At 42.3% G+C, this 25,863-nt stretch overlaps 1 protein-coding gene across 3 annotated transcripts in view; it reads right to left on the reverse strand.

Annotated features, from left to right (window-relative positions):
* The window catches only part of TGM5 (transglutaminase 5), a 37,345-nt gene that overhangs the window by 8,719 nt on the left and 2,763 nt on the right, over nucleotides 1–25,863 (reverse strand). For 2 of the 3 annotated variants that reach the window (XR_013762303.1, XM_079130210.1), the window contains exons 2-9: nucleotides 23,445–23,624; nucleotides 23,083–23,328; nucleotides 19,715–19,833; nucleotides 17,243–17,371; nucleotides 16,305–16,482; nucleotides 5,258–5,396; nucleotides 4,523–4,626; nucleotides 4,148–4,387 (exon numbers count right to left, since the gene is read on the reverse strand). Coding sequence is in view for 2 of the 3 variants with exons in the window: in XM_079130210.1 (XP_078986336.1) it covers nucleotides 4,148–4,387; nucleotides 4,523–4,626; nucleotides 5,258–5,396; nucleotides 16,305–16,482; nucleotides 17,243–17,371; nucleotides 19,715–19,833; nucleotides 23,083–23,328; nucleotides 23,445–23,624 (1,335 nt within the window). In the remaining variant the exon portion in view is untranslated. The remainder of the gene's footprint in view (nucleotides 1–4,147; nucleotides 4,388–4,522; nucleotides 4,627–5,257; nucleotides 5,397–16,304; nucleotides 16,483–17,242; nucleotides 17,372–19,714; nucleotides 19,834–23,082; nucleotides 23,329–23,444; nucleotides 23,625–25,863) is intronic. The other variant, XM_079130211.1, reaches the window with a different exon arrangement.

The following is a 25,863-nucleotide window of genomic DNA, read 5'->3' on the forward strand; positions in this document are numbered from 1 at the left end:
ACCAGTGGAACACAATAGAGAGCCTAAAAGTAAACTCAAGCATTTACAACCATCTGATTTTACAGAAAGGTGCTAAGGACACTTATTAGAGAAGAGTATTTGGAATAAATGGTGCTGGGAAAATTGAATATTCACATGCTGAAGAATGAAACTAAATTCTCTATCTCTTACCAGCATTAACAACCAACTCAAAATGGATTAAAGACTTAAATTTAAAATTTGAACTACAAAATTTACTAGAAGAAAACAGAAGAACATTGAAAAGGGCATTTCAGGACATTGGAATGGGCGTTTGATACTGGGGATTGAATCCAGGGGTACTTCATCACTGAGCTATGTCCCTAGCCCCTTTTATGTTTTTATGCTGAGACAGGGTCTCATTCAGTTGCCTAAGGCCTTGCTGAATTGCTGAGGTTGGACTTGAACTTGGGATCCTTCCACCTCAGCCTCCCAAGTCACCAGGATTACAGGTGTGCACTGCCACACTTGGCTAAGGATCTTTTTTTACAAGACCCCCAAATGCACAGGAAACAAACAAAGGCAAATGGAGTTACAGCAAACAAAAAAATGTTTCTCCCCAGCATCTCCATCAAAACAAACAAACCAAAAACAACAAAAAATCATACACACAAAAAAGCTTTTGTCCAGTAGAGTAAGCAATTGACAGAGTGAAGAGAAATCCTACAGCATGGGAGAAAATATTTGCAAACTACAAATCTGATAAGGTATATCCAGAATATGTAAGGAACTCCAAAAACTCCATAGCAAATAGGTCTGCATAGACATTTCTCAAAAGAAGACATACAAATGAGCAACAGACACATGAAAAAATGCTCAACATCACTAATCATAAGGGAAGTGCAAATTGAAACCATGATGAGATTTCACCTCACTCCAGTAAGAATGGCTATTAGCAAAAAGACTTAAGATAACAAATGCTGAAGAAAAGGGAACAATTAATTATAAGCTGTTGGTGGGAATACAAATTAGTACAGGGACTTTGGAAAATAGTATGGAGGTTCTCTAAAAAATTACAAAGCTACTCTATGATCCAGCAATCTTACTACTGGGTGTATATCCAAAGGAAGTGAAGTCAGTATGCTGAAGAGACATTTGCATACCATGTTCAATGTATCGGTATTCACAATTGCCAAGAAATGGAAGCAACCTAAGTGACCATCAACTAATGAATGAAGGAAATATATACATAGTAGAATACTATTCAACTGTTTAAAAGTATGTAACTCTGTCATTTGTGATAACATGGATGGAATTAGAGATTATTATGTTAAGTGAAATAAGCCAGCCACAGAAAAATAAGGACTATGTGATCTCACGTGGAATCTTTAAAAGTTTATTTCGTAGATGTTCAAGGCAGTTACCAGAGAGTGGTTACGGGGGGTACAGGAAAGGTTGATCAATGGGTACTGTTTCAGTTAGATTGGAAGAAGACGTTCTATATGCTCTTGCATAGCAGGGTAGTACCAGATAACAATAATGTTCTGTATATGTCACTAAAAGAAGGGATTTGAAAGTTTTCTCCATAAAGAAATGATAGAAGTTTAAGAAGATAAATGTGTTTAACCTGACTTAAACATTGTGCAATGTATACATGTATTGAAATATTTCAGGGTATTCCATTAATGTGTATAATTTTTGTATTTTATGTGTTAGTTAAAAAGTTAAAAAAAATTAAAAAGACAGCAGGGCATGTTGCGATTTCCTGTCCCTGAATCAAATTATTGGTCAGATATAAACTAATTCCTAGAAATTGGGAAACCAAGAAGTGCAGTAAATGTAATAAACAATAAATAAATAAATAAAAGAGGACATCTAGGCAAGCAGAGAACCCAGAGTGGCCTAGGCCTCTGCATTCAGTCTAGGGGGAAGGCTTATAAACAGGATGTAAAGGAATATTCTCCTATGAGTCCCTAATAATCCCAGAAGCTGCCTTAAGAACTTACTATCTTCAGGGACTGGTTCCACCCCTTCAGTGAATTTGCCACAACCTCCTGAGCCAAAGGCCCTTTTGATGCCCCTGCTCTGGGGCTTCTAAGCCCAGTTCCAGGCAGAAGAGGATCTTAAAACATTTGCTTCAGTACGGGTGGGCCCAGGCAGATGTGATTCCAATTCAGCACGTCTGGGGTCTGCTCCACCTCCAGATCCTGTCAGGATGGGTGTGAGGAGGCAGAATGCTGCTGGCCCAAGAGACACAACTCAGCAGGACAGTCGGGTCCACTGCAGGGTAACTCGATGTGGACCTCTACAGTAAATGCTGTCAGTGTTCTGCCCATATCTCCTGGCACTTGCCATTTCCACAGGCTTTTCCTTTAAATTTCAGCCCCTGTGACTTTCTAACACCTTCTCTGCCACCAGAGTAGGCTCAGACCATTCATGGGGCAGGACAGAAGAGCCAGGGAACTTAAACACCCCTTTGGAGCCACCCTAGAAACCTCTGTCTTTCAGGCACAACAAAACTTTACTGTTGTTCTACATGTCACACTGAGTCAATGATAGGGCTGCCAGATTCAGCAAATTAACAGGGCCATTTAATTTTAATTTCAGCATTATTTGTCCTCCCGGAGCTCCCACCAGGAATAGGCTCCAGCCTACTCAGTGTTTCCACAGTGTTGTGTTAACAGGCTTGTAACCTGCCCTACATTGACTTCCTTTACTTCTCTGTATCACTTCCTCACTCTCCTGCCAGAGTTCCAGGAGTGCCTCACAAATAAACCACTCATACTTAAATCCTTTCCTCCAAGGCGTCAAGATCTATTTCTAGGGCGACTCAACCAAGGTAGCTTCAGTCAACAGGTACTGGAGGGGTAATGGTAACTACTAGGCTGTGTGTTCAAAGCACATGTCACTTAGTATCTGTGAGGTGTTCATTCCAGAACCCCTAAGGACACCAAAATCTATGGAAGCTCAACTCCGTTATATAAAATGGCGTAGAAATTTACATATAGCCCATAGACAATCTCTTGACTACTTTGAACATCTCTAGATTATTTACAACCGCTAATAAGCATAAATGCTACATAAATACTGTATTGTTTATACTGTATTGTTTTAAAAATAACAAGGAAAAAAGTTATGTACATGTTCAATATAGATGCATTTCTTCCCCAAATATTTTCAATCCATAGTTAGCGGAATGATCAAATGCAGAACCTGTGAATATGGAGGGCCAAATGAGCTTGTCCCTTACTGTGCGTCCCCAGCCCAGGTTGAGATTCCAAGGTCTGCTGGAAGACCATGCACTCACTGGTACTTCCAGCAATCGCTCAGCTCCCCCAGCCCTCCAACCCACTCCAACTTGCTCCTGCTCAGATCTTGCCCCTGCTGGATCTCAGTTCTGGCCCTCACCCTGCTTCTGGCCCTCATGGCTGGACATTTTTGCTTGACTTTCTGAACCTAGTGGATGGCCCTTCTCAATTTCCAGGAATTTATCTAACCTGACCAACTTAGCCTCTGCTCTGGCCCTGCTGGCTTGTGCAAGAAACTCCTGCCAGGGCTCTCACCTCAGAATCACCCTCTGGAAGCTAGGAGTGATGGTGCACATCTGTAATCCTAGCTACTTAGGAGGCTGAGGCTAGAGGGTCACAAGTTTAAGCTTAGCCTGTGTCTTGACCCCATCTCAGTCAATCAATCAATAAATGAATCTCTTATTGTCCCTTCTGGTCCAACAGGGTGGGAATGAATGTTTGGCCTTACATTAATCAGCCTGGATGTTGGCTTGTGGTCTGGCCTGTCTTTCAAACATTCAATAAAACACATTTAATCAAACAAAAAGTTAAATAAAACTAATCATTAGGGAATTTACTAAGTTGTCACCCATCTTCAGTGGGAGGCTGATTTTTCCAGAAGCAGGGGTGAAGAACTCATATCTTCCCAGTGAAGATTAAAGAGCCTGTGAATGGCTCTTTAATCAATGTGCACATCTTGTGGAGGTAGCTCTCTGGCCTGTAGGATGTGGGGTAACAGTGGACATGGGAAGTGAGACAGTGGAATACCTCAACTGGGACAACTGAACAGCTGAGGAGACAGTGGACCTGGATCCCACCTGCAGATGTCCTCTGGCTCCCTGGGGTTGGACAAGGGAAGGTGCCCACAGACTTGGACTCTGAGTGGGGCATCTTAGTTATACCTTCTCCATACTTGTAGTTCTCTGTGATGTCATCCCGCTCGTCACTCTGGATACTCTTAGTGCTGATAAAATTGCCAACAGAATTTGTGTCCTGGTGCAGTTTCTGCTCCTTCCCACCATAGACGAGCCAGGATGTACAGTCAGCATTCACCATAGAAAATGCAAAGGGTGTGTCGTAGTTCAGATCCACTTCTCCTTCTTTGATGGCCCTAACGGAGGCAGGGCCACAGCAGTAGAGACCTGAAGGAGAACAAGAGAGCCTGGGTGGGGGTTGAGGCAGACCACTCAGTGGCTGGGGAAGACTCTATGACAGGCCATGAGTGGTGGGGCAGATTCTGTGGGAGTGGGTCTTGCTTTCCCTCCAGAGGTTCTTACCATTGCTGGTCTCTTGAGGTGTGGCATCCAGTACCTGCCAGCCTCCATATCCGGGAGGGAGATCCTTTCGGGCCATCCAGCATTCATTCCAGACGTGGAAATTCCTGAGGGAGAAACCAGAGTACACGTTAACTGCAGCTCAGGGAGAAGTGTCCCTCTTGTCTTCTTTCTAGAGCAAGATGGGTGAGTAAGTGAACTGTTCGATAGAAAGACATACTTCCTCATAGGGCTCGAAGCCTCTGTGGGTGAGTAGTTTCATATCTGTCTCCCGTGAGCCTCTGTCTGCCTCTAGAAAAGTGTTCCTCTGCTGACTTCATGAATAGGCAGCAAAGGCTTCTAGTCTACAGAAGTTAAAACTCCTTCTCTCTCCCTCAAAAATGTCCTTGTGGCCCTTTTCCTGAATGGGTTGCTGGTTCATGGAGGCACGTGTCCAGAGGTGTAACTACAGGCCCTCCTGTGGTCAGAACTGTAGACTAAGTAGTAGACGAAGGACTTGACAAAGAGGAAAACCTCAACCCAGTGCCCAGAACTCTGATGATGTGAGTATTCTAAACCCAAAATGTTTTTTGCTCACTTGTCTCCCAGCATAAGGTGGAGATACCAAACCCTGAGGCTGGCAAGAAATGAGAGGATGCAAGGGACAGGAGGCTATGGACCAGTCCTGCCCTATTTCCTGCTTGTGGGGTTTGGCTTGGATATGTGACCCTAGAAACAGACCAAGAGATTGTATCTCACCAGATGGTATCCTTCTTCTTATTCTCCAAAATCCTGCCTGTGTTGTCATAATATTCATCTATGATCAGGTTTCCATCTGTATCATGGCCAGAGTCAAAGTTGGTGACCACACGGGTGGGGATCCCCAGGCACCTCATCACTGTAAAAAGGGCAGAAAAATGACCTGTGGCCTGTGGTTTCCTGGATGAGGACCCTGGACTGAAGGAAAGCTTTCTTTTAACATCTGCAGGACCAGACAGAAATTGTCTGGGTTTGATGTTGGTGATATTTCTAATCTCCCTCTCTACCTCCTGAGCTCACAGGATAACTGTGCAAAGGTTAGCTGCTATGACAAGCACTGCTAGAGCCAACAGAAAGTCTAGCAAGTTGTCAGGTTTCTTGCCCATGCCAGAAGGATGGGACAGCATACCTCTCCACCAGTGAGTTTCAGAGACGACTGAACCTCACTTCTCTCCAGGCCTTGAATCTCCATCTTCAAACCAAATAGTTGGGATTCTATTTCTTCCTGTCATTAGATTAATGGGTGAAACTAACAGATTCTCAGGCAAAGGGTTCTGTGGCTTAGATTTCTCTTGGGAATATTATCTTGGAAGCCTCTCTAGGAAAGCATCACAAATTAAGCCAGGAATGGAAGAAAACAATATAACAAACGCTTCGAAAAGTGAGAATCTGTACCTGGTAGACGAATACTTGAAAGGAGGTAGAATGTTGTCTTTATTCCTGAGGGACATCCATTCCCTTTGCCAGCCAACTTCATTCTTTGTCCTTTGCCACATCTCCTTCATTCTGTATTCTTTCAAGTAAAGTGATATCCCCCATCCCACTACCAAGTACCCTGGGTACCTCTGTCCCTTCCACACAGCAGTGAAGTCCCACCCAATTCAATAATGATAATGATAATAATAAGTGTCAAATGTTTCATGTATATAGTGTTATGTTTCATGTACATTATCTTCAGGACAATTCTACATGGTATGTACTATTATTGTCTCCTTTCGAAGATGGAGAATCAGAGGCTAAGTAAAGTTTGCTATACTGACCAAGGTCACACAGCTAGTAAGGGATAGAGCTATCACTCAATTCCTGGTTTCACTGCTAAGACTGTACTCAATACTGAGTTCACCTCTGGGCAGTATGCCCAGAGTTCAGTATTCTAGTGTTTTTATCTAATTATATATCCAATTATTTTCCCATGTAATCAAATATTTGCCAAGAGATTTCTAGTAGTGGTTATTTTTAGACATTTGACTGGTGTTCAATATTTTCTCTGTTGTAAATGAGGCTGTGATGAATATCTTTGTAGGTCAATCCCAACCCCAACCCCATCCCTTGGGACATTCCAAAAGGTAAAATGACTGACTAAAAAATACAAATATTTCTAAAGGTTCTTCAGATATAGTACTATCATTTTAAAAAGTGTTTGGAAATTTTAGTTTGAGCATTTAATTGCATATAGTTTTTAGCTTCTCCAGACCAAGGTGGGGAACCCCTCCCTGGATGCAACCTAGGATAGAGAGAAGAGAAGCCAGAGGGGTTCCTTGACCTCTCCCTGGAGAGGCAGGTCTGAACAGGGCCAAAGAACTAGGGCAGTGCTAACAAGTGGGTGGAAGGTGGAGGTAACACAGAATAGTCTGAAAGGCAATGGCAAAGGTTGAAAAGCTGTCACTGAGGAAATGTACAATGGAAGTGAGGCAAGAGAGAAGCAATGCATGGGCACATTTTATGCTAAAACTGTGGCCAGGAGGGTGGATGATACTCAAGGTAACAAGAGAGTGTGCCAAGGAAGGGCAGCCAGGGAGAGAGCAGGGGCAGCTCCTCCCCATCTTCACGCTGATGAGTTCATGAACGGCCACTTGCAGCGGTGGTGTTAACTCCTGCTAAACATGGCCTGATGGGCACTTTTCCACCTTAACACAGGTAAGTTGTTTCATAGCACTTTGAAATTCTCTATTAGACCAGAGCACATGGCTTTTCCCCAACTATTTACTAGTGTGTCTTCCTGAGGACAGGGATTGTGTATGATTCATTTTATCATTACACAGCCATGAACAATACAGGGCAAGGCCTGTTTTGCTAACATTTGGTCATTTTTACTGGATAGATGAAGAGGTGAGTGGTGTTTTGTCAACCTTTTGACCATTCTGTTGATTTCCAACTTCCGGGTAGCACAGTCATAATGGCAGCATACTATGCTTTGGGTATCAATCTCAACTTTCCATAGAGCACAAACTTTGAATGGTGATGGATTTGCACTGATGCATTCTCATTCTTCCTCTTCATGGCTTATGTGACATATTGTCCCAGTGGAAATAAATGAAACTAGAGAGGAGGAAGCATGGTTTCTTGTATAGGAGGCGAAGTGCATGTGAAGGGAGCTAATGGTACTCAGACCTGTGTAGCCAAAGTTGTGCATGCATGTGCACATTCCCTGGGGTCTTTCTCCTTCTGTCCTTCCTGCTGAGTCTTGCCATAAACAGCTTACCCAGTCACTGACTTCATCTCTCACTTCTGTGAGACTCCTGACTTTGAATCTGGAACTGTATGGACACCTTGCTGTTACACATCTCCAGTTGAATGTCTTTCAGTCTCCCCAATTTTCCTTTCTAGTCAAGGATATCATCTTCATTGTAGGTGCCAGGTGTGGTACCAAGCACTGCACAGGCATAATCTCACTTAATCCTCTCCAAGAACTTGACTGTCCCAATTTAAAGATGAGATGCCTTGAAATTTAGAGAGGTGAGGTCACATGACAAGAAGAGGAAAGCCAGACCAGGATTTAAGCCCATGTTCTTCTGATCTCCAATCTTCTCTGGTTCTAAAGACAAGCCCCCTGCAACTTCACTGGACATCCCAGCCACACCTCAGGCTCAATGCACCTTCCTCTATGAAGTTTTCACTGACTACTCCAGAACACAATTGCCTCCCTTCTCATGCTCTAACATAATCCCAATCACTTGTGCCATACATTTTAGCACTGGATAAAGCTCTCTATAATTTAATATATGTTTTATCTTGTCAGTCAGCTTACTAATAACCTTAAAGTTGGGCTCATATCAGATACTCTGTCTGCATTTCTTTGTTCCTAGCACAGTGCTGAGCATAGAGTAGAGGCTCATTCATTTTCTGTTGAAGCAAGATGTCTTTAACCTGTGAACAAAGTTTCTGCAGACTATCAGTCCTGATGACTCATAGTTTGACATGAGATTCAGATGACTCTTTCACTGATAATTTTGTGGGGCTGACTCCCTCAGAAAAAGAGACCATATAGGGCACTTATATCTATACACTCATGCAGGGACAATTGGGCAGTTCATAGAGCCAGACCTGCTCTGTGGTTCTGTGGTGCAGGAGTCTTAAATGGCAGAATGAACGCTTCACAATGAGTACTCCTACAGATTACTCCCTCTGTCCTCACAGAACTCAGTCACCTAAACCAACAAAGAAATATCAAAAACTCCAGCTGCTTTAAAAGGAAGAGCCTCTAGTCAAAAATTTTCCATTTGAATATTTCAAGCCCTTATATTCGACTTCTCAAAACAAGAAACAGGAGCATAAGAAGAGCAACAATACAATGACTCCTGCAGATAAATCAAAAAACAAGCATTCTACTTCAACTTGAAGATGACAATGTCCCAGTGTCTTCAACAAGATCACATAGTGAATAAAATGTCTTTTCTAGATTAAAAGAGACATTGCAACTAGGTTTAATGTTTGGTTCCAAATAAGATTTTGATTTGGACAAGCAACTATACAGAAAAAACTGTAGCTGCACCCTTGCCACCCCATGCCAGCAAAGGCCAAACCACCTCAGCCAGGTATCCAGGCCACTTCAAGAGTGAGAAGTCAAGCCGATAGTAAGTTCACCTGATAGACATGATGAGAGCGGCATTCAGCCGTTGTGATCTTCCTCCCCAAACACATAACTCTAGTTCAATCATGAGAAAAATATCAGACACATCCCAACTGAGGGACTTCCTAAAGGTGACTTCCAGGCCACAATATAGAGAAGAAGAACCCAAGCAGACCCCAGCAATCTTACTGAGTTGAGGAGATGAGATCACATTCAGGTAAGACAAGGTGGCTAGAACTTGCAGGGTAGCATAGTATAGAAGGGAGAGAGTTAAACAGAATACTCCAGAGATTTTCAGAGGGGTCCTTCAGGTCTCTGACTGAATGATGATATGTGCATGTATGAGAATGAAATTCCAAGAGGACAGATAAAGTAATAGAGTAGATAGACTTCATCACACACAGGAAGAGTTCTCAGAGAGTCGAGACTTACTAGTGGGGATAAGTCAGGTTTAAAGGCTGCTCTGGACCCACCGAAATGAAGCTTAAAAGCAAGCCTCTGACAGCTCAAATTGAACTGTTAGGAACTTACTGGCAAACCACAGCAATGTCCTTTAAAGGAATAAAATAAAATACAGTTCTCACACAATGATCATTTCCAATAAAAAATTAACAAGCATATAGAATAAGAAAAGATGACCCATAACCAGAAGAAAAATCAATCAACAGAGCTAGATCCAGAAATGACAGAGATGACAGAATTATCAGACAAAGATCTAAAAGAGCTGTTTTAAATATTATAAATATACTCAAGGGGAAGTAGAGAAAAGCCTGAACATAATGAGGAGAGAAATTGAAGATAGAAAAAAAGACTCGACAGAACTTCTAAAGATAAAAAATATATATGAAACCAAAAACATACTGGAAAAAATTGCAATATATTTTTGTAAGAACACATTCAACTACAATGCCACATACAAAACATTTTAAATGTAGGAAAGCAAGGCGGGGTCACCTTGAGCCCCTGCAGGCTAGGCTGAGCAGGTCGCGGCCGGCAGTTGGCCTGAGAGGCACAATCTGGGCTGCTGCACACCGACCTGGCCATGGCAGCAGCTCCCCTGAAAGTGTGCATTGTGGGCTCGGGAAACTGGGGTTCAGCTGTTGCAAAAAATAATTGAAATAATGTCAAGAAACTGCAGAAGTTTGCCTCCATAGTCAAAATCTTTAGATCTTTGAAGAAAGTTGATGGGAGAAAACTGACAGACATCAGACACAATGACCATGAAAATGTAAAATATCTCCCTGGACACAAGCTGCCAGAAAATGTGGGGAAGCAAGAAAGGAACATGGGGAGTGAAAAGGGTGCATGCCCTGCTGTCTGCTGGAGGGAATTTATGAATTTCAAGTGTTGCCAGATTCAACCCTCAGTGCTTTGTTCAATACTGAGAATTGAACCCAAGGGAGCTTACCCACTGAGCCACATCCCTAGACCTTTTTTATATTTTATTTAAAGACGGGGTCTTGCTGAGTTGTTTAGGGGCCTCACCAAATTGCTGAGGCTGGTTTTGAACTTGTGATCCTCCTGTCTCAGTCTCCCAAGCTTACAGTAGTCTGTTTAAAAACCAGACAGCTGCCTATATGGCTTTCTATGATTTACCTGAGAAATGCATCTCCTATGTTAATGAAGTCGCTTTTGCTACAAGTCTTCACTGAACAAACCTTCATGAACATGTCCTGTGCATGCACAGCAGTGTTGAGTGTGGGCCCAGAAAGAAAAAGATGACATTACTTACCTCAAGGAGTTGAGCAGGGGAGACATATTAGTAAACTAATAAATGTGGGGAAGTTGGAAGTGAAAAAAAATTTTGTGAGAGAAAGTGAATGGAAGTTGGTTATGGTATAAAAAGAGAAAATTCAATAACTACCTTAAAAAGAGAGAGAGAGAGAGAGAGAGAGAGAGCTGAAACAGACCAATTAGACAATGTCATGAAATGAGGAATACGATTAATTTAACACTAAAGATTTCAAGAAAGAAATGAAGGAAATAAAGTGGTTAAAAGGATAGGAAACTAAAATTTTCAGGATAGCTAGAAATATTTTTGAACAAGACTCAGTCAAACCACTGCCAAGAGGCAGAGGTTGAAACATTATCAGATTAATTATGACACCTAACACTTAGGTAAAACCATGCACAAGAGTCTTTCTAAATATGTGTCATGTGTTAATTAAGAGGGAACATTCCATACAATCTTGATGTCTCATAAATCAATGGAAAATAACGGTAGAATCTTGATGTCTCATAAATCAATGGAAAATAACGGTAGATATGTGGTCAAGCCAGGGAATTGCACAAAAGAAAGCTTGAAATCAGATGTGAAGAAAGATTGGAGAAAAACATACCAGGCATTTGGCTGAGGTTCCTTCTTAGAGACTCAGTGCTCAGTGAAAACAATAACAAGAGTGTATTGAAATAAAGCTGAAAGACTCTATAGAGGCCACTACACAATTAAGCCAGAAGATACCTTAGAGAACATCTAGCTTGAGGGCAGGGATTCAAAAAGTTCTAAGCGGAGGACACTGTGTGCAAGCCAAACCATAAGTGGGAATCCAATAAGTAAGATGTACGAGTGGGTTGCTGTTGTTGAAGAGGGACGCCCAGTACCCCCCACAGCCCCCCACACCCCCCCACAGCAGTTTCTACTTCCCCTTCCTGCTGTGGTTCCCAAGGCCCAGGTGCAGTTTTACAGAGGAGGGGTTGATGCCCCATAGACCTGCTCACAGTCACACATTAGTGTCTTCCTGTCCAAGTCATTGCTGCCCCCATCCCTTAGCTCTCATGCAATAACAGAAAAGAACAGACCAAGCGTGTTCCCTGGATGCCTGGCTGTTTCTCAAACAACTTCCCCCACCCCCTTTTGTTTATTTTGCCATGCTGGTGATAGAACCTAGGGTATCTCACATGCAACTTCTTGAGGTATTCACATACCGTAAAATTCCCCTTTTAAAGTGTACATATCAGTGGTTTGTAATGTACTCATGGGCTGTGTAACAATCCCCCCTATCTAAATTCAGAACATTTTCGCCACCTCAAGAAGACTCCCCATTATTCCCTCTGCCCTGTTCCTAAGCAACTGCTGATCTACATTCTGACTGAATTTGCTACTGTTCTGGGTATTTCATATGTATGCAATCACGTAATATGTGGCTTTTTTGTTTGTTTTTGTTGTTGTTGTTGTTTTTTTTTTTTTTTTTTTTTTTTGGTACTGGGGATTGAACCAGGGGAGCATTACCACTAAGCTACATCCCCAACCATTTTTATTTTTTGATATAGAATCTTGCTAAGTTCCTGACATTGGCCTTGAATTTGCAATCCTCCTGCCTCAGCATCCCAAGTCACTGTAATTATAGGAATGTGCCCCTATGCCTGAATGATATGTGGCTTTTTGACACCCTGTTTTGGGGGAATTTTCAAACAGAATATCTGTTCCCTCACTCTAGCTCAAGGCATCCAGGCAACTTCTCAGACTTCAGCCAAGGGCTGAGGGTTCCAACCTTTTCAGGGAGTACTTGGTCAGAACCAAAAAGCCTGATGACCTCGAGCTCTGAGGGGAGCTGGTGCTGAGCACAGGATAGTAGGACAGGGATCTCTCTGAAATTCCCAAGTAACAATCAACTAAATGGACGCCAAGGATACCTCCTGTCTAAAAAGTATAACCGTATCTTTGATATCATGCAAAGCCTCCTTTGTGATTTTTCTACAGGAATTTGAAGTTGTTATGTTTTATGTTTAAAAAGACAACACTAGGAGGAGGGCTACAGAGGGAGAATGCACATCTGAGTCAGACCACAGTCATTTGGTCACTTTAAGCCTCAGTTTTCATTTCTTTCTTTTTTTTAATGTATTTTTTAGCTATAGATAGACATAATACCTTTATTTATTTATTTATTTACTTATTTACTTATTTAATGTGGTGCTGAGGATCGAACCCAGTGCCTCACCTGTGCTAGGCAAGTGCTCTATCACTGAGCACAACCCCAGTCCCCTCAGTTTTCTTATGTGTATGGTGGTTGTAATGATATCTACTCTGCAGATGGTGGGAAGGATTAGAAACAGTGAAAGTATCCTGTGGGTGCCTGAAGCACAGCAGATGTTGGATAAATGGCAACTGCTAGCATGTTTCTGAGGCAGTACAGCCTAGTAGTTAGAACATGATCTGTAGTGCCAGTTAGACTTGGGGGTGAGACTGGCTCTGCCACTCATATTCCTTTTCTGTCAAATGGAGATAATAAAAGAGCCTCATAAAGTCTTTCAGGGGGTCAACCAGCACAACCCTTACTGAACTCTCACTATAATTAGGCACTCTCCATGTATGAATTTTTTCAATAACACTAGGAGGTAGTTACCGTTACTTTCCCCACCACACACATCTGAGGAAAATGAGGCTCAAGTTAAGTGACTTGCCCAAGGTTACTCAGTCAATTAATAGGAGTGCTAATCTTTATAGTAGTACCTCCTTACCTGTTGTTTGCTTTCTGTAGTTACAGTTACCCTCATTCAATAATCACTTGAAAATATGGAAATTTTCAGAAATAAACAAGTCACTAATTTTAAATTGTGCATAGTTCTGAGTAGTATGATGAAATCTCAAGCCATTCTGCTAGGACATGAAACATCCCTCAGTCCAATGTGTCCACATCATATATACTACCTGCTCGTTAGTCATTTAACATCCTTCTGAGTTATAAAATCACCTATCATGGTATCACAGTGCTTGTGTTCAAGTGACCCTTATTTTGTTTAATAATGACCCCAAAGCATGAGAATAGTGATGCTGGTGACTTTATTATGGTATAATGTTATAATTGTTCTTTTTTTAATATATATACTGGGGATTGAACCCAGGGGTGCTTAAACACTGAACCACATTCCCAGCCCTTTCTATTTTTTTATTTTGAGACATAGCCTTCCTAAGTTGCTTAGAGCCTCTCTAAGTTTCTGAGGATGACTTTGAACTCACAATCTTCCTGCCTCAGCCTCCCAAACTGCTGGGATTACAGGCATGCACCACCATGCCCAGGTGTTCTATTTTCTTAGTGTTGTTAATCTCTTACTGTGCCAAGCTTAAATTAAACTTTATCATAGGTACATATGCATAAGAAAAAACATAGTATATATTTCTAGTATTCAGTCTTATCCATGGTTTCAGGCATCTACTGGGGGCTTTGGAATGTTTGCTCCATGGATGAAGGAGACTACAGTAACCCCAAACAGCCTGTCTCCAGAGTTTCCATTGTCATTGATCTAGGTTGTCAAGGTTTTAATGTAGTTGAAGGCACAAAGGAAGCCCCCAGTAAACTAGCTATGGTGGCTATGGAATAATAATAATAATGCGTTTTTTTTTTTTTTTCTCATATTGCTTTACAATAATGTTATTTTTAAAAGACATACTTTGACAGCTGTATTGGGTTAAGGAATTTGACTAAATCCTTATCTTTAACTTTGGTGGAGGACAGGCGGATCTTTCCCATCTTTATATAAAGAGTACTTGGAACACAGTGCCTGGCATAGCATAAGAACTCACTAATTGTTATTGGATGATATATGATATCAGTGCCCTTTTGGGGAAGGCTGGTGGTGACTGAGCTGCAACTGGACTAGGCCACATTAGATTCCCTTTACTCAACTCTGTTCCAAGGTCACTGAAGGGCCATGATTCTCATAAACATTTTAATTTGTCTGTCATCATTGCATAATCTTCATCCACTGGCTCCATCTCTTTCATCACCCAGTTCCAGACAACCACACCCAAACCTGTCTCTCCCTCTATACACACACTCCTGGCACATTAGGCTCTTGGCTTTTCCACATTCCAGAAGGTTCCCTCTTTATCTTGCACAGGATCCATTCTTTGTCAGTCTTGTGTCTGCTTTCTGAATCACTCAGACCTTCCACTTCACCCCAATCTCCATGACTTTTGATACAAAAGCTGTTGAGTTATTTGTTTCTTATCCCTGGGCCATCAAAATATCCAATTCAAGGTCGGCTCTGCAGATGCAGAGGATGAGTAAGCTTGGGATTTCATCATCATCAACTCACTCTAAAGTCCTTCTCTGTCACTCTCTGTCAGTGTTGACAGAGACCTTCCTGTGCCTGTCTGTTCAGAAGTGTGGGCTCTCTGGGATTCCTCCAAATTGTCATATTCCTTTGAGAGCCCAGAGATAGCACTCACATGCACACAGACTACACCAAACCTGTCACACAGGGAATTTCTACACAGAAGACCTGAGCCTTCAATCAGCCAAGACATAGGCAGATCTAGACTCCCTGGATTCTACTAGAGTCCTGTGAGTGAAAGCCTTATTTGGCCTTATTCTCCAGCTAACATATAATAACTTACCCATTGTGACCAAATCAAGCATATGGATATGCATGTGTCAACAAGCTGAGAGCTGGCTGGGGCACGGGAGCAGAGGGAGGGTGAGGACCAAGAGCAGGAGCGTGGCCCTGGGTGAGGCAGAATGTCTCCTCCTGTCACCTCCAGCATGTGACTCATTTCTAGACATCACTTCCCTCAAGATTTCCTCCCCACCTCATTTTTCTGCTTGCTCCTCTTGTCACACACATACAACTTCCATTTTTGTTCTTTGCTCTGTATGTATCTTTTCTTCTATTAATATAGTATCCACTCCCTGTCTGAAAAGCTGATCTCCATTTTGCTTCCATCACCTAACTCCCTAGCTTCAGTCAGACCTCCAGTTTCCTTTGACCTTATGACAACTCCAAATTCAAGGTAATTTTACTAGGCTGCCATCTTGTTCTGACTCCAAGGTCCAAACCACTGCTTAGATGCCCATTTCTCTCCCATGTGCATATCTCCACTAAGCCCATTCTCTGTGATCTGAAAGAGCACAATTCGGTTTGTAAGAGTTCTAATTACTTGTTCTTTCATCCCCCCCCCCCCTTTCTCTTGGACCTGGTCAATACCTAGCCATACTTTTAGGAATATTGTTAGATTTCCTGAGCTCAGAAGAAGGGAGGGGTGCCAAGTCTTGGGATGTGTGTGATTTTCACTTCAGAACCATTGTCTGAAATAAGCCCAGATTTGTGAAACATAAGGTTAGTGATGAGACATTTCCATTAGTGGAAAGTGTTTTCTTCCAAATGTCTCTTGGTGGAATTTGCGAGACTGGGACAAGAACAGTTCAGAGAGCTCTTAAATACATTTGGTCTTTCCCTGGCACCCTTTCCACCTCCTACCTGTGCACATGACTGCGGCAAAGACCCAGCACTGCCCATAGCGCACTGGCTGGCAGCCTGTGGCATGCCACTGCTTCAGGATGGCCACACTGCCAGTCCATTCTGCAGGGTTGACACCATCCATGTAATTCTCGCTCCAGTTTCCATTGAGCACCCCATTGTCATCATTGCTGTTGATCTGAAGAGAAGCCATATATGGAAATATTAAAAACATCTTTTTCCTCAGTAAGATGTGATACACGGGATGCCACGGAAGGCCTATGAGCCAGAGACATGGAGGAGACTTTTTTTTTTGTACCGGGAGTGAACCCAGGGGCACTCAACCACTGAGTCACATGCCTTTTTTGTATTTAATTTAGAGACAGGGTCAGTCTCACTAAATTGCTTAGTGCCTTACTAAGCTGCTGAGGCTGGCTTTGAATTCTCGTTCCTCCTGTCTCAGCCTTCAGAGCCGCTGGGATTATAGGTATATACTACTGTGCCTGGCCAGAGGAGACTTTTGACCTTACTTTACTGAGGATCTTCCAGATCCTCTGGGGAAGGGGTAAAGTTGGAAAGTCACTGCTCATTCTTGTTCTCCACTTTAAGTTTATTATTCTATCTCTTGCAAAGCTGGAGGTTGGCTCTAAGTACTTTAAAAAATATTTCAGAACAAAGGAAATTTAGAAACATCAAGATAATTTCCCAAACTGGAGTTACAATCAGCTCTTCCCAAAACATACAATTTGGAACTAATAGAGGTGATGATCCATGATCAGCTATTTCAGAGCTCAGTTGAGAAAACTCTTTACCCACATTCTGGCATCAGTCTTAATCCAAACAGCTTTGCCAGAGGGCCCCTTCCCCTTGACCATATTCCACCCTTGCAGGGGGCAACTGTGAAAGGGCAGGGGCTCCTGTGCAGCCACTTCCCTCCCTGGGCCCACAAGGGAACTCACCATGGCACACACGACTCTGCTAATGTAGACAGGGCTTCCCCTCAGAGCACAGTCTGTGGCTGAGTCGATCTGGAAGTTCAGGCTCTTGTCTAGCAGCTTCAGGCAAATGTCTATGATATTTTCTTCAAACTGCAAGGGGAAGTACAGAGAAGGCAGATGCCTGTGCTTGGCAAGTGAAGGTATGTAAAGAAACACACAGCTGAGCTCTCCAATTGAGTGTTTGTGGAATACAAACCAGTTTGGATGGTGACTGTCCAAGGGAAAGTCATTGACTGCCTTCCAGGCAGGTGTGGGTTTTCAAAGCTCTGGGGTCACAATCTACTTGACAAGTATGTCCTGCAAGTCAAATTCCACTTCCTTGATTTTGAAGCGATGGTTGCTACTGCTTGTTTTTCCCCAGTGAGTTAGGCTAGCAAAAAAGTCTTCTTCCCCCTTCTATTCTGGCTCTGCTGGGATATTATTACTAAAACCATGTTTTCTCTTCTTCCACACTCGCTTCATGACCCAGATTATCATTAGAAGCCATGCTGAGGTCATGATGCCAACCTGTCATGGCACCCACAACTCAGTGGGGCTCTGGTTCTACCACACTTATGAGTTACAGAACTTCCCACTCAGAGAAGCCTGGTTCTTCCTCACCCTCCAGGCTTGGTGTGATGTCACTTCCTCTGAGTCTTCCCTGATTCTGAACTTGGGGTAGGTCTTTAACCCTGGGAGAGTTTTCTCTACCATCAGATTCAGTAGACAACATAGTTGAGATCCATCCTTCCTGCCTGACTGTACCCACTGTCTCATTCCAGCTCTTCATTTAACTCTGGACCCCAGATCTGGCACAGTGTCCAGCACATAGAAGGAACTCCATATATCTTTGTGGAATGAGTGCAATTTATTCCCATATAACAGTGGGCAATCAGCAGAAGGCCTTCATGTCTTTGCTTATGCCTACCATCTGCCTTCACTTGGCACTTCACTTGAGTACTGTCTCTCTCAAGAATCTTTCTCAATACTTTTCCCCAAACAAGAACCTTCCTCCTGATCCCCAGAACATCTGCACCTGTCAGTCTTCACTTATCCCACTGAATGATACATGACCTCTTTGTTTGTCTGGGCCCCACTACACTGTGGGATCAGGTACCATATTTTATTTACTTCCATGTCTCTAGTGCTGAGCACCTTGCCTGGCACTGAACCCACCATTTAGTATAAGTTTACTGAAGAAGAGAGACAGAAAGGGTGGAAACCAGGCACAGAAAGCAACAACTCCTTGCCTCTGCTTCTCACAGATAACAGTAACTGTTGTCAAGGGGCTCTCTGAAATTTCCAAATGCTCCATCTGAGTGAGAAGTTAGGGAAGTGAGTTGTGGCCAGTGGAGGCTGCTGTCTCCTCTTAGTTGTAGTCACCTGGGTCCAGGTTGGGTTTGAAGGCCACATGTATTAGAGTTTTATCACGGCAAGTTCGGGAGAGGAACCTATATCTAACTGAAAGTACATTTCGCAAGAACTCCCAAGGTATCCCAGCTGTCACCGCTTCTGAGTGGCCAAAGGGCTTATCCTCTCCCTCCCTCAGTGCTCCTAGCACCTAGGCTCAACCTAGAGAGCCCTCTTCTCTGGCCTGGTCTTGGACTTCCTGGAGCATCTGTTGGGGGCTGAGCTTTAAAGGAGAGGCAGGTGTTTGGTTGTCAAGCATTGCTGTGAATAGGACACTATTTCATATATGAAATCATATATTTTAGAATATGTGTAGAAAAAGTGTAGAGGATGGTTAGGGTTGTGACTCAGTGATAGAGCCTATCATGTGTGAGGCACTGGATTTGATTCTCAGCACTACATATAAATAAATGAATAAAAATAAAGGTCTATCAACATCTAAAAAAATATAAAAAAAAAAAAAATAGAGAGGAACATACACCAAGCTGGTGACAGTGCTTTGGATAACCTTTGTGTTCTAGGTGTCTATTTTTGCAACATTTCTTTGCATGATTTTTAAAGCAATCATGTTCTACTTTTTTAATGAAAAGATCTAACATCAAAATTAAAAATAAAGAGGCAAGAGTCACATGGAGAAAGATGTATTGCTACTCATCAGCCCAGGTTCTGGCTGAGATGTTCAAAAGCAAGTTTTCATCAGTGTTTTCAATTTGATGCTAGGGTCCATCACCAAGTGTTGTGAGAATGAAGCAAGAAAGTGGAAAATGGGATCCCACAGGAAACACATTATGATCATGTCCCTTCATTTTCACCCTCACACTCACTGGACCACCTGGCGTGCTGTCTTATCTGCCTTTTCCCTTTAGATCCTGTTGTCTAAATCAGATGTTTTGAGCAGCACAGATGCCTTCCTATGGCTCCACTGGAAATCTGAGGTCCATCTCACCCCTTGCTGCTGCCATTTAGTTAGTGTCGCTCAGCAGTTCACTCCACTTCTGCTCCCCTCTCCCCACAAGCCCAGGGCCTGGATGGGCTGAGACTCACCTGTCCATAGTTCCAGGGGCACGGGCGGATCCAGTTCTTGTTCCCTTGGTAGATGAAGCCGTAGTCATTCATAACGTACTCCTGCCTTTGGGGCTCACTGTCCAAGTAGACAGTGTCCCCTAGGATTCAAAGTGGGAGAGCACAAAACAGAAAAGTCATCTTGCCCTTCCTGTCCCAATCCTATCCCTCAGGGTCCCCTGGAAACTGAGCTCTGGAGAGGGCACTTGGAGGCACCATGAGAGACACAAGCAGGGGAGACAACATCCCCGACATCAGCAATAGACTCAATATGAACTTGAGGTGGGATAATTAAAAATTTACCTTTGGTGAAATTTCTGGGTTTCCAAAACACATTTACACGCTAGTCCCATTTTAAGGTTGAAAAAAATTGACAAGTGATTAAATAACCCAATCCTATGTAAATACAAAGTTGGAATCTGAATACAGAGCTCATGCAACTCCATATTCTGTGCTTTCTGTTATATTCAACTAATCTTGGTTGGAAAAGAGCAAATAGAATTTAAGAGTTGGCATTGATCTCCTCCTTCCTGTTGTAGGAATCCAATCTAAAGAGAGTATTCAGGTTGTGCACAAAGATTTAGACACTAAGTTGCTTGTCTGAGTGCAGTTTACAGGATTGAAAAGCTAGAAACAATCAACAAGCTATTCTTTGGAACTGGTCAAATAACTTCATTGTATCTCCACCACAGAATTCTATATGGTATTGCTAGAAAGGGACAAATTTGTATATATGGACATGGAAATCTACATGTGATATATTAAATTAAAATAGGCTATAAAATAATAGGAAGGATAGTAGAGTGAAACAGACATTATTACCTCATGTACATATATGACTGCATGACTGATGTGATACTATAATATGTACAATCAGAAAAATGTGAAAATACACTCCATTTATGTATGACTTATCAAAATGTATAAATGCATTCTACTGTCATGTACAACTAATTAGAACAACTAAAAATTAATTAAAAATAAAAATAAGCAAATATTCAAATAAAAAAATAATGTGTATGGCATTCATCAATTTTTGTTAAACATATATGCATATACAAGCAAAGGATTTTGAAGCTTATTCCAGAGGATGTTAAAGGTAATTGTTTTTGTTTACCTGTTTACTTATTGGGTTCTCCAGATTTTTCCAAATGAATGTGTTGTTTTTAGTGATATAAAAAATTATCTTTTGGGCTGTGGCTGTGGCTCAGTAGCAGAGTGCTTGCCCAGTAAGTGTGAGGCACTGGGATCAATTCTTAGCACCACATATAAATAAATAAAATAAAAGTTCATTGCCAACTAGAAAAGTATTTTTAAAAAATTATCTTTTGCCAGGCACAGTGGCACACACCTGTAATCCCAGAGGCTCAGGAGACTGAGGTAGGAGAATTTCGAGTTCAAAGCCAGCCTCAGCAAAAGCGAGGTTAAGCAACTCAGTGCGACTCTGTCTCTAAATAAAATACAAAATAGGACTGGGGATATTGCTTACTGGGCGAGTGCCCCTGAGTTCAATCCTAGGTGCCCCCCCACCAAATTATCTTTTAAAGTTAAAATATACTTAAGGAAACAAAAGGCCAGGGGGCAATGTCCTCTTTGCAGTGTTCTGGACCTGTCTGGAAGCACTGCCTGAGCCTGAGGAAAAGAGGCGTTCTGTCCTCCTCAGAGGCAGCCTCAGACACAACCTAACAGGTTGCTGGTGCAGAACTCCTTGCTGAGATGTGCTTTATGGAGGGTTTGAACCAGTGTGGTGAGAAACTGCAGATTCATGGTTGAGACCACATACATCCCTAAGCTACAGGGTGGAGCTTCCTAGCCAAGATCCTGGGCATAGTGATAAGGCAGCTGCTCGTCCCAACTGCAGCTCCCACCAGTCCCTACCCCAATATTGGGTCTCCCTGGGCTCTGGGTCCAGCCCAAGCTCAGGAGAGAAGCCCAACAGTCCTTCCCTCAGCTCAGATAGGTCCTCATTACACCCCTAAAGCCCACTGTCTTGGAGATCAGAAGAGGTGTGTGTGCATCAGTGTGTTAGAGAGAGACAAGAGAGACAGAGAGAAACATACAGAGAGAAACAGACACACACAGAGAAGTCAGACAACTGGCTCTCCTTGCTCCAGAAGCAGGCCTCTTTACCCAGAGTCAGTGACAGTCCTCAGCCATTCAGTGACAGGAAGGTGTGAAGGGGATCATCCTCCCAGTCAGAAGTTTGTCTGGCTTCTCTCTAAAGCAGACAGCATTCTCCACTATCAGTGCTCTCCGGGCTTCTTCCCACTATCTCCTACTGCCCCATGCTTCATTCTGCCCACACCTATGTCCTTATGTCTATCTATGTATTATTTCTGCCTCTGGGTAGATTTAGAAAACAAGGCTCATGGGACAGGTGGTGCTGCGATAGTCACCATGGCTTTGTTTGTATAAGAAAAAAACTGTGGGGCTGGGGTTGTGGCTCAGTGGTAGAGCACTTGCCTGGCATGTGTGAGGCCCTGGGTTCCATCCTCAGCACTGCATATAAATTAATAAAATAAAGGTCCATTGACAAGTGAAAAATATTAAAAAGAAAAAAAAAAGGGGAAAAACTGTAAATAGCTAAAATGCCTGGAAATAAACACTTGGTACATCCAAGTAGTGAAATGAATGCAACTGTTAAGAAAAATGTTCTGATAGGAAAATGTGTCCAAAGTTGAATGCTGACATGAAGAAAGCAAGTTGGAGACTGGCAGGTATTATATAATCCCACTTGTGGTATGTATTATAGAATCACACACAGGCACACACATGCACGTGCGTATTTGATTAAGTGTAGAAGGCCTTTATAAGGCTACAGAAGACAATGTTAACAGGGTTTCTGCTGGAGAATGGAGATTGGGGATTGGAAATTATTACTTTTCACCTTAAGCCTTTTTCTCCTTTCCACCCCTTCCCTTTTCCTTTCTCCTCTTTCTTTCTCTTCTTTCCTCCCTCCCTTTTCTTTTCTCTTTCTCTGTTTCTCTCTTTTGGTTTAACCCTTTTATTTCATTCATCTAATTTTCAATGTAGTGTGTTTATCACCTTTAAAATGAGAAAACTCAAATGAACTTTAAAAAACGTGTGATGAAGTTAGGTGCTAACATTGGTCCAATTTAATTACGATAGTTTTCTATTTAAGTAAAGATTATTTGGTTCATAATTTTAAAATTCTAAATAAGTAACAAGGTCTCCCTGCCCTGGTTGTTGACAGTTTGGGGGTAGATGCTGAGTTCAAGGGATTTTGAGGTACTTGTGGATGGTAGGAGTAGGGTCTGGAAACCCTTGAGCTTGGCTTTCTGTGGAAGGACAGACAGAGTGAAGGAGCCTTGCATGGGCACCCACCTTACCTGGACACCAGGGATTGAAGAGCAAGACGAACTCTCCAAGTTGGTAGGCTGTGACAGGCCCTTGGAAGGAGTTTATATGAACTTTCAGTAGGTACCGACCCACAGCTGCCATGGGTGGGGGACACAGACTCACTTCTAGGGAAGTGGCCCCATTGGTCTCCAGAGAGGCAATCCAGGGGCTAGGGCCATCATGACTTGCCAGGCTGAACACTGCTCGAGTCCCTTTGGTCAGGTCTGGCAGGGGTCCTGGGAGAGAAGTAGAGCTGAGGCCCTCTACGGTTACCTCCCAGGCACCTAAAGTCCCCCGCAACACACACACACACACACACACACACACGCAGTGAGCCAACAGAGGTCCTCACCAGTCTCAGTCACAAAGATGATGTTGTCCAGGCCTGGCTGGAAGCCCCGATTCTTAAAGTACAGGGTGATGTTGAAGGCCTGGCCCCGGCGAACAAGGAGCCGGTCAACGCTGATTTCATCTGTGTGGTGCCGCATATTGTTCTGGGAGCTCTGGAGGTCTGTGAGAGCCACCTCTAGCCCTGTGATGGGACATCCAAGGACAGACAAAAGGGCAGGGTTGTGGAGCCCAATTCAATCTTGTTAATCACTTAATAATTGTGCAAATTTGAGAAAGTAATGTGGCCTCTCTGCACTGGTTTCCATGTTGGTGAAACAATCTATAATACCAGTCTGACAGGGTTGGTTTGAAGATTACATAAGGCTCTTTGAATGTGATTTCCTCTTCCTTCCTTCCTTCCTTCTATTTTCTCTGAACTTTCATCCCCTGCACAACTGGATATGCATGATTTTCTACCTCTAACTTCTTCAGAAGACCCACCCTAGTTTAATTGCTCCTAAGTTTGATTACAGTCCAGCATGTCTTCAGATTTACCCCAAGATCCACTTTCTTGGATTCAAGTTAACAGTCTTACTTGTTCCTAGCCTCCAAACTTGGGAGCAAGTCCATGGGTCAGCTTCCCCTGGGTTAACTGTTCCTAGATTAGTTGCCTTACTTTTAACAAAGATGATGCTGGCTCTCTGACCACCTCCAATGCCAATGTGCTCAATGTTCTGGGAGCTTGAATGCTGAGGAAAGTCAAAGAAAGTTTTACTCCTGGACTTTAGAACCTTCTGCTAAACTGAATTCACTGTTCTCCAAGAGTGGCTCTCCCAGAAGGACCTGTTTTTGACTTCTTGTTTGACCATGGAGGAGGACTGTCCCTTTTCACATTCACGTAGTTCCTCTCTCCTCACCTCATTCCTTGTGAGTAACAGCCTTCAACAGGTCTCTGCCTCCTGTGTCTCTCTCTACCACCTTCCCTTAACACATCACCCAATTACCTCCTCAAGACAATTTGATCATGCCATTCTTTTGTTTTAAAAGTTTGAGGACACCTTATATCCACCATATAAGAATAAAACTCCTTTACCTGACCTTATAACTTATACTTAGATCCTAATTATATTTGAAATCTACTTCTAACCACTCCCAACGTGGGTCCTCTCCTCCGGCCATGCCCTAAGCAAATGGCAACTACCTGTCTGTGCATTTTGTTCCTGCTACAGCCCCAACTCAGAATGCCCCCTCACTGTTTAACCAAATTCCACCTGTCTTGAGATCCACTTCCTCATGAAGCATGCCCCAGTTGGCACACCCTTCTTCCCATCTCCCAGTGATCCATGGCATTTAATTGAACTACCTTAAGTCTTGACTGCTTCATCAACAAGTTAAGTTAGGTGTCATGCTTATTGTTCATTGATATCAACAAATTTTTACTGAGCTCCTATTACTTTCAGGATCAGCATAAGGTGCTCAGATATTTTTCTTAGTTACTTTTTTGTCTGTTTTCCCCCTACTAGATGTAAGCCAGTAAGGACAGACGTAGCTGCTTTGCCTCATCTGTAAGATTTAAAAAATAAATAAATAAAAGTACTTGACAAAATATAATGCCCTTTTAAGATAAAATGCTCAACAAACTAAGAATAGAAGGGAGTTTCCTCAAACTGATAAATGGTATCAATAAGACCTCACAGCTAACCATATTTAATAGCAAAAGACTGGATACTAGGGCTGGGGAGATAGCTCAGCTGGTAGAGTGCTTGCCTTGCAAGCACAAGGCTCTGAGTTTGATCCCCAGTACCGCAAAAAAAAAAAAAAAAAAAAAAAAAAAGGGACTGGATAATTTCCTGCTAAAAGAACAAAGATGTCTACCCTTGCCATCTATTTAACATTGGACATTTTGGTCAGGGCTATTAGGCAAGGATAAGAAATTTAAAACATTCAGATTGGAAAGATAAGTCAAATTATCTCTATTCATAGATGAGATAAATTTGTCTATTAAAAATTTTGAAGCAATACCCCCAAATTAGAATTAATAAGTAAATTCAGCAAGGTTGTAGGACACAATATAAGTATTTAAAAATTGGGGTAAAATAAAACAATAGTTACAAATAACACTATATAGTTCCCTTGCACTTGCAATGAATCTTCTGAGGATAAAAATTTTTAATTACATTTGTAATTGCATGGGAAGAATGAAACACTTAAAAATAAATTTTGAATAAGTGTAAAACTTCTAACACACACACACACACACACAGTTGAAGAAATTAAAAAACACTTAAATAAATGGAAAGATACTCCATTTCATGGATTGTCTAAGATGACAAATTGATTTATAAATTCAACATAATACCTTCAAAATCCCAACCACTATTTTACAGAAATTGAGAAGTGGATTCTAAATACAAGGGTTCCGTAATAGTCAATGCAAATTT

The sequence above is a fragment of the Sciurus vulgaris genome (assembly GCF_902686455.1).
Source record: "Sciurus vulgaris genome assembly, chromosome: 2".
Lineage (NCBI taxonomy): Eukaryota > Metazoa > Chordata > Mammalia > Rodentia > Sciuridae > Sciurus > Sciurus vulgaris.